Source organism: Myotis davidii, unplaced genomic scaffold, assembly GCF_000327345.1.
Source record: "Myotis davidii unplaced genomic scaffold, ASM32734v1 scaffold143, whole genome shotgun sequence".
NCBI classification, from domain to species: domain Eukaryota; kingdom Metazoa; phylum Chordata; class Mammalia; order Chiroptera; family Vespertilionidae; genus Myotis; species Myotis davidii.
In genome coordinates, this window is record NW_006294876.1 from 1,991,488 (window position 1) to 2,001,131 (window position 9,644).

Consider the following 9,644-nt stretch of genomic DNA (forward strand, 5'->3'; position numbering starts at 1 on the left):
CACTGGTAGATGTTGTTTCTTTTTCTTTTCAATTTAAATTCTTTATTGTTTAAAGTATTACATATGTCTCCTTTTCCCCCCATTGACCTCTCCCCGGCCACTCCCACCCCCCCAGCACATGCCCTTACCCCCCTACTGTCTGTGTCCATTGGTTATGCTTATATGCATGAATACAAGTCCTTTGGTTGATGTCTTAGGGCAACCCTTCCTCCCCCCCATTTCTACCTTCCCCTGCCTTCCCTCTGAGGGTTGATGGTCTGATTGATGCTTCTCTGTCTCTGGATCTGTTTTTGTTCATCGGTTTATGTTGTTCATTCCACAAATGAGTGAGATCATGTGATATTTATCTTTCTCTGATTGGCTTATTTCACTTAGCATAATGCTCCCCAGTTCCATCCATGCTGTTGCAAATGGTAAGAATTCCTTCTTTTACTCCAGCTTAGTATTCCATTGTGTAGATTCTTATTGTATCCTCTCCTGGATAGCTTTGAAAAAACCACTACTCACCTCCTGAAGACCTGCCCCCCCCCCCCCAAATCCCCCCCTACCCCACCACCGGCTTGGGCATCAGGTTTTCTTTTGACATATGAATTTGGGGGTGGGGGGTGGGGCACAAGTTCAGATCATAGTAGAAAGATGCTTGACTTTTATTCGGAATCAAGGGAAGCCCCTGGAGGGTTTTGAGTAACATGGGCAACGTTGCTTTGATGTAGATTGGTAAAAACGTCTCTTACCTTCTTTGGTGATAAGAGACACTTGGATTCTGAAGCTGTAAGGTTCAGTGGGTAACTGTGATGACTGTGCTGATGAGTCTGAGAACTCTCTAAACCTTTAACATTCATGGTTCCTTAGGAACATGAACTGCGCGGCTACCTCTGAGGCCATTAAATTAACTGAGGCGTCAATGAGGCTAGTCCGAATGGAGATGTGCTGTTAATTGTACAATATACTCGAGTTCCAAATTTAGTGCCAACACACGAACGTAAAATTTCATCAAATCTTTTGATTACATGTTGAAATGATAATATTGTGGCTATACTAGTGTGTTAACTAAAATATATCAATCTTAACCTCTTCCTTTTTGCTTTTTAAAATCTTGGCTATATTCGGTTTAAGACAGCATGCGTGGCTTGGATTAGATTTCTATTGGGCAGGGACTTGGCTGGCTCTTTGCTCCTAGCTGGCACTTTTCATTCCGGACTTCCCTCGAAGGTTCGCCCCATACACCGGGCTCAGGCCTGGACTCTCCGGTTTTTCCTGTGAATTCCCTCAGCCTCATGTCTGCGTGTCCAGTGTCCCTCATTGGACTACAGCCAAAACTCAGAGGGCTGGGGTGAGCGGACACCTCGCTTTCGTGGCACCGATTCACCAGGCGGCAGGGGCGGCCCGCGAGATCCTCCGAAAACCCTGGCCGGTAGCATGGACGCAAGACCACCCTCGGGGTCCTCCCAGGCCCGGGAGCGCCCTGGGACGCCCCCCTTCCCCTCCCTTCCAGCGATCGCCGGAACCACGTCCTGTCTCTCTCACAAAACCACGAAGTAAACAAAGGAACCGTCTAGGACTCAGTGGTTCTCAACCTTCTGGCCCTTTAAATACAGTTCCTCATGTGACCCAACCATAAAATTATTTTCATTGCTACCCCATAACTGTAATGTTGCTACTGTTATGAATCGTAATGTAACTATCTGATATGCAGGATGGTCTTAGGACCCCTGTGAAAGGGTCGTTCCACCGCCAAAGGGGTCGGGACCCACAGGTTGAGAACCGCTGGTAGGAGGCTTAGGCTCACCACCCACCCCACCCCGTTGACTCAATCAAAACACACCTCTGAGCATACAATCCACACCAGGCCGATCCAATCAACGCCCGCCTCAGGCGACTGGGCGTGGCTCGGTTAGCCAATGGCATCTCTCGCCTTCCTGGCTTCTCATTGGAAGGGGCTCGGCCGATAGGCGGGGCTTCCTGTCCATCCCGGAAGAACTTTCTTTCTGTTCCATCTTTCCCTCAGATACAGTCGGGAAGTCGGTGCTCACTCCACGTCTTCGCGGGCGGTGAGGCGAGTTAGGGTTTGAGCGCATCGTGGGGTCGGGGCGCCGGTCACTAGCTTTCTGCCTCTGTCGCCTCGTATTTCCCGCCGGGGGATGGCGATGTACACCTGCATCACATGCCGGGTGGCGTTCGGCGACCCCGAGCTGCAGCGGGCCCACTACAAGACGGACTGGCACCGCTACAACCTGAAGCGGAAGGTGGCCGACATGGCTCCCGTCACGGCCGAGGGCTTCCAGGAGCGCGTGCGGGCGCAGCGGGCCGTGGCGGAGGAGGAGAGCAAGGGCACGGCCACCTACTGCACCGTCTGCAGTAAGAAGTTCGCCTGTGCGAACGCCTACGAAAACCACCTCCGGTCCCGGCGGCACGTGGAGCTGGAGAGGAAGGCGGTGAGCCGCAGGGTGGAGATGATGAATGAAAAGAACTTGGAGAAAGGGTTGGGCGTGGACCGTGTTGACAAGGACACCATGAACGCGGCCATCCAGCAGGTCATCAAGGCCCAGCCGTCTCCCAAGAGGGCCCCTCCGGCGCCGGGGAAGGAGTCCGGGGGTCCCGGGGCGGTGGCCGAAGGAGGGCGTGCGGCCGACGACCGAGACCCGGCCGAGAAACCTCCCCGGTTACAGTGGTTTGAACGGCAGGCGAAGAAGCTGGCAAAGCAGCAGGGCGAGGAGGAGAGCGAGGAGGGGGACGTGGATGGAGACGGTAAGGGCCGGTGTGTGTGTGTGTGGGCGGGGGGGAGAGGGGGTGTCTTTAAATGAAAGCGATGGGAGCGGCTTCCATGCTTTCCGAGGTCGCTTGTCTGTCCAGTAGCCCCGCGGGGAACAGTCTGCTTCGTTCACTGTTGTGCATTCCGGGCCTGAAGCCTTGGGGAGGGGGGCGGCGGGGGAAGGTGTGTCCTTAATAAACACCTGCGGAGCGGATTGCCGCCCTCTCTGTTGTGAATGAGGAGGCTTGTGCACAGTGGTTCTCAACCTTCCGAATGCCGCGACCCTTTAATACAGTTCCTCATGTTGTGGTGACCCCCAACCATAAAATTATTTCGTTGCTACTTCCTAACTGTAATGTTGCTACTGTTATGAATCGCCATGTAAGTATCTGATATGCAGGATGTATTTTCATTGTTCGCGACCCACAGGTTGAGAAGGACAAAATAGAAGGTCCAAATGCTCTTGGGTTTCTAGTTACCATGGATTTGCACTTAATTTAGTTGATTGACACAATGAAAGGAGAGGTTCAAAGCCAGCTAAGCTAACCTGGAATGAGGAGCTGGAGCCAGCAGCCTGGCTCCTTGACTTTGAGTTATTTATTCCTCCTTTTCCTCGTCACACATCCTGTCAACACCGGTCATATGTGTACGTCTAGACACGGGGAAGGCGCAGAGACTCCTTCAAGGAGTTTACTGTGGGCCGGAGAAGAAAGGTGAAGGTGTTTCTTAGCCTTACAACTTGGTCTGTGGGAAAGGAAGGGTGAAAATTGAGATCTTGGAAGAGGGGTTGTCCCGGGAGGTAAGTTGGCAACTCCCACCTCATGCTTGCTTGTATGTTTGTGTGGTTTCTTACATTGTGGTCACCACTTTCCTTAAACTAACCCTGTTTCTCAAATCTCTGGCTTGAAGACTGGGAAGATATTGATTCTGACGAAGAAATGGAATGTGAAGATGCGGAATCGATGGACGAGTTGGAGGAGCAGGATGCAGAGGAGGGAGAGGCAGAGGCGGGGGCAGGCGCTCCTCTTGGTGCCATCTCCATAAAGGACTGCTTATTTTGTTCCCATCATTCAAGCTCCCTTATGAAGAATGTGGCTCACATGACTAAAATCCATAGCTTCTTTATTCCTGATATAGAATATCTTTCGGATCTTAAGGGACTGATCCAGTATCTGGGTAAGTACAATAGTTTTCCTTTTAACGAGGAAATAGCACATAATTGGGGGGCAGGTCTTAAGGAAACATTAGTTTTATGTGTTTCATTAATCTTTGACTTAATTACTAGTACATGTTTATTTTGTGAAGATCAGAAATTTGGTGCATGTTTTTGTTTTGTTTTTTGAATTGTGCAGATACATGGTGAGGTTGCACCTGGCCACAAAAGCTTTTTTTCATATTTTTCCCCCTCAAATTATTTTGTCAGGAGAGAAAGTTGGTGTTGGGAAGATTTGCTTATGGTGCAACGAGAAAGGGAAGTCCTTTTACTCCACGGAAGCTGTGCAGGCACACATGAATGACAAAAGCCACTGTAAGCTCTTCACAGACGGGGATGCTGCTTTGGAATTTGCAGACTTCTATGACTTTAGGTAGGTCTGTGGTTTGTAATGTGGAGCAAAGTGAAGTCATCGTCTTTGCAGTGAAGTGATCTTATAAGTGCCAGTGCCTGATCTGTGTCTGGCACCATACAATCTAGTCTTCATAACTCTTACAACATCTCTATGTGGCAGGTTACTCGCTCTTGTTTTGTTGATAAACCGAGTGTAACAAAGTTAAACACATACATATGATAAAGAGGAGTTCTCAGGCCCAAACTGAAATTTGTTTGACTTGAAAACTCGGAGGCTTTTGGCGGTTTAATGATCAGGAGTTCAGCTTTGCCAGTTGACTTTAGGAACAGAAGCACAGGCTTTAGGTTTTGGTTTCCCTGAGAGTCCTTCAGGCACAAGCTGTCTCCTAAGGGGGTTGAGGCGGTTGCTGAACTAGGCCAGGCGTGTGCATTTGATGGTGAGATGATCCCATAGGTGGTTCCCCTTTACCAGAAACTTGTATAATTGAAATACTATGCACTGAATCTATGGTAGGCACTTTTGAACAGCTAATTCCTAGTGTCAAGATGCAGATGACCTAGCACAGGTGTGCCACACAAGCAGGTGTGTATAACTACATGCCAAGTGTGCTTACACCATATGCTACAAGTATTCAGAAAAGTCCTAATCTTCTCTGTTGTCATTTTGCTTTTTCCTCCTTATTTCTCTTGTAGTAAAGGAGTTTTTCATTTTTGTCACTTTGGTATTTTTGTCATTTTTGTGTAGAGGTAACCCATTGTGGGTTTAATTTACATTTCCCTGATGAGGACCACTTTAATTGAGGATCTTTTATAAATTAACCATTTAGATGTCTCTTTGTGAAGTGTTTGCCCAAGTCTTTTGTCTGTTATTCTTTTGGGTTATTTGTTTACTGTTAACATTTTATGTGCATTTTTACAATTACTTTCTATATGTTTGTGAACATTTTTAGGCACATAGTCTTCTAGAGCTGCACCAATATGGTAATACTAAGTGTACTCATGTGGTTATTTAAGTTTAAATTATAAATTAAAAAAAAATTAGTTCTTCATTTGCACAACTACATGTCATAGCTCAGTGTTTAACAGCACTCTGATTTGGAACATACAGGTAATTTCTCGATCCCAGAGGTCTATTGGACAGCTTTGTTCTAGAATTAAAAAAATTTTTTTTTCAATTACTGTTGACATACAATATTATATTAGTTTAAGGTATGCAACAAAATGATTAGACATTTATATAACTTAGAAAGTGATTACCACTGTATTACCTATGCTGTACTTCATGACTCAGTGACTGCTTTTCCTCGCCGTGACTGGTTGTTGTTATTTTTGGTTCTTTTCCAGTCTGTTAAAAGGGAAAGTTTCTTCTTTATTTTTTTTTCAAGAAAAACAATTTTAAATATAATAATGTTACATGCAATAAACATTAATATTTTAAGAAAAACTGTCTTAAATATAATAATACATGCAATTGGTATCTCAAGAAAAATGATTTTAAATATAATAATGTTACATGCAATCCCCTGTGACTGTTTTTATACCTGGCAATTTGTAAATCTTAATCCCTTCCCCATTTCACCCTTCTCCCCAACGCCCTTCCCATCTGGCAACCACCAGTTTACAGAACTTATTATTATAATGGTTAAATTGACGAGAGCTGCATTTCCAGCTCTATATTCTCTCCCTCTATGGCTACCTTCCTAGGGAGAACCAAATAGGTAAAAAAAATTCAATTATAGGTAATCTGCTCATTGTTTTTTTTAGTACAATTTTAGGTTCATAGCAAAATTGAGCAGCAGGTACAGAGATTTTCCATATCCCCCTGCCCCCGCACGTGCATGGCCTCCCAGGTTATCAACATCTTCCATTTATTGTACATTTGTTAAAATTGATGAACCTGCACTGACTCTTCATTATTCAAGTCGGTAGTTTTCATTAGAGTTCACGCTGGTATTCTACGCTGAACAGATGTATAATGACAGGTGTCCACCATTATAGTATCATGCAGAGTAATTTCACTGCCTTAAAAATCCTGTATGTTCCCTCCCTCCACCCCTGACCCTGGAAACCACTGATCTTTACGTACTCTGTAGATTTGCTTTTCCCATAACTTCATGTAGTTTGAATCATTCAGTAGCCTTTTCAGACTGGCTTGTTTCACTTACTAATAGGCATTTAAGGTTCCTCCATGTCTTTATGGCTTGACAGCTCGTTTCTTTTTGGTCTTGAATAGTATTCCATTGCCTGGATGTACCACAGTTTATCCATTCACCTAGTGAAGGACATTTTAGTTACTTCCAAGTTTTAGCAATTATGAATAAAACTGCTAAAAATATCCGTGTGTAGATTTTTGTGTTGACAGTAGTTTTTAGCTCTTTTGCGGATATACCACGTAGCAAGATTTCTGGACCATATGGTAGAGAATTACCATATGTCAGTAGTTTCCTAAAAAGCTGCCAAACTGTCTTCCAAAGTGGCTGTACCATACCATTTTTCATTCCCCCCAGCAATGAATGAGAATTGCTCCACAACCTCATCTACATTGGTGCTGTCAGCATTTGGATTGTGGCCAAATTTAAGCATCTCATTGTTTTAATTTTCACTTCCCTGATAATATGATGTGGCACGTTGTTTTACACGCTTATTTGCCAGCTGTTTATCTTAGTGAGGTGTCTGTAGGGTCTTTGGCCCATTTTTTAATTGGGTGTTTGTTTTCTTATTGTTGAGTTTAAAAGTTTTTTTTTTAATATTTTGGATAACAGTATTTTTTCAGATGTATCTTCTGAAAATCTTTTGTCTGTGGCTTATATTTTAATTCTCTTGAAATTTTCTTTTCACAGAATAGATGTTTTTAATTTTAATGTAGTCCAGTTTATCAATTTTTTTTCCTTTTATGGATCCTGTCTTTGTTGTGGTACCTAAAAGGAGTTATCACACAACCCCAAATTACCTAGATTTTTCCTGTGTTATCTTCTAGGCATTTTATAGTTTTGTGCTTTCTATTTAGTTCTATGATCGGTTTTGAGTTCATAAGTCATTTGTGCACTTTTACTTCAGAGAAAATGTTAAAAAGTTGTTTTCTGTCTATAGACCCTGCAACTCTGTATTGCCCCTTTTGGGTAGCAAGTGGATTTACCACATTTGCAAATGCAATTTATGTCTTTAGTTAAATTCGAGGTATTAGTCTATTTATTAATACCTTTCACTGTTTCCAGGAGTAGCTACCCAGATCACAAGGACAGGGCGGATCCTGATGAGACCGAGGAGTTGCCTTCAGAAAAGACCTTGGATTATGATGATGAAACCATGGAGCTGATTTTACCATCTGGTATGTGCATTTGTCAAAAATAAATAGTTTAGCCTTAGCTGGTTTGGCTCAGTGGATAGAGTATCAGACTGCGGACTGAATGATCCCAGGTTCGACTCCAGTCAAGGGCACATGCTTGGGTTGCGGGCTGATCCCCCAGTGGGGGGTGTGCAGGAGGCAGCCAACCAATGATTCTCTTTCATTATTGATGTTTTTATCTCTCCCCCTCTTCCTTCCTCTCTGAAATCAATAAAAAAAATATATGTATTAAAAAATAAAAATTAAAAATAAATAAATAGCTTAATGCCAGCGAGACTAGTGGAGCTGCATGTTCCCACCCGTTCTTTTCTGTATTGACAGGAAAAGAACATAAAACCTAACATGCATGCTTGTGTTCTCAGGTATGTGGTACCCTGAAGGTTGCCAGTGAGCTCTGTGTTGGCTGTTCTGTTTAAATTGGATCACTGTTTTTGCTTGCTTCTGTTCTGTCTCATTAGAATGCTTTGTCAGGCATTTCTTTTCTTTTCAAATATGTAGACTTGTTTTATTGATCAACTTTTTGGACCCAATCTAAGTTTTTCTTGTTAATCTTGACCTTACTCTTATTGTTTGAACTGATTCCTGTTTCCTTATATTGCTCAGACTTCCAAATGGTAGTCTGACATGGGTGTATCTGATTGACAGGGACCAGTTTGACTGTTTCTGTTTTAGGGAGAGGTTCAGAGTTAGAATTCTGTCTTGTACTGTGGGGAACAATATTCTTAATGGTGGTAATCTAGTTCCTGCAGATCAAGTAGCTATGACAAAGAGCAGCCAGTAGAGGGCACTGTGGGCATAAATCTGAAAACTGGTTTGGCTCTGTTGCGTGAGGTCTTTGCTCTTCAGTTTCTGTGGAGTAAGTTGCTATGAAAAACATATCTAGTGAGCCGCTGACTAGCCAGATGAAACTGTTGGTGGGTCCACAAGCGATACCTAGATCATCTTAAGAAAATGACTGTTGGAGATACTTTCCCTGCCACAATCTAATGTCACTGGTGGTTGGGCTACTTGTTAGGCTGGTGTGGACAGTTCTGTAAGTAGTTATTGCTGTGGTGACAGATAGATGGACAGATTGTGACTTCACCATAACTCAGACAATATATAACCATCTGTTATATATTGAGCAGTCACTGTGTTCTAAAAATAATTTTCCTTGATGAGGCCTTCAAATTGAGCTGTTCTCAGCATATTATACTTGGTGCTTAAGGTCAGGTGCTCACTGTCATTGACACAGGTCAGGGTGGCTCTAAAACTGCATGTTTGTATTCATTCTGCTAGCTGTTGGAAATGAAACCTATTCAAGGATGTTTTTAAAAGGCAAACTTCAATAATAATGTATTTCTAAATGTTGATTAAGAATATAAATATATTGACTTAGTATATACGAATGACCAACATTATCATTTAATGATTTTGAGGTATTCATCATTACAAACCTAGAGCATTCCAACCTAACATTATAAATAGAAAATCACAATGAACATTGCTAGGTTTCCTGCTAGAGTCTCCATTTAAGTTGAGTTTATATCCATCAGCTGCATCTCACTTATTTTTTTGTGGTCTAGGAGCTTCGTTAACTCTTAAGCTGCCAGAACAGTCAGGTTTGGAAGTGTGTTTTTATCTATATCGATATTCAAAGACCATATTGTCTTTGATTTGGATGTTTCCTTTTGTCATCCCTTGAGTCTGGAAGTAATTGTTTTTCCATTCCTATGTAGCAAAAAAATATTTTCTGGTAGCTTCCCAGGTAGAGGGACTAAAATAATGAACCTGACAGAATTTTTCATGTAAATTAAAAGGTCGAGGTCCTAAAAGCAAATACAAGTGTGTGCCATACTGATAGTATCCTGTATGTATAGTATCCTTATAGTATCTTTTTACACAGGATTCTGAAAGAAATGGCTTTATATGTGTAGGTGTCAAACTTTCCCAGAAGCTGTCCACATGGCTCTACCTAGCCATATTTCTTTTACTTATTT

At 43.0% G+C, this 9,644-nt stretch overlaps 1 protein-coding gene across 1 annotated transcript in view; it reads left to right on the forward strand.

Annotated features, from left to right (window-relative positions):
* The first annotated feature begins 1,969 nt into the window (after positions 1–1,969).
* Positions 1,970–9,644, forward strand: part of ZNF622 (zinc finger protein 622) — a 10,934-nt gene continuing 3,259 nt past the window's right edge. Inside the window, exons 1-4 of the mRNA XM_006769447.2 lie at positions 1,970–2,748; positions 3,662–3,928; positions 4,176–4,338; positions 7,535–7,647. Of these exons, the coding sequence (XP_006769510.1) occupies positions 2,142–2,748; positions 3,662–3,928; positions 4,176–4,338; positions 7,535–7,647 (1,150 nt within the window). The 5' untranslated portion in view covers positions 1,970–2,141. The remainder of the gene's footprint in view (positions 2,749–3,661; positions 3,929–4,175; positions 4,339–7,534; positions 7,648–9,644) is intronic.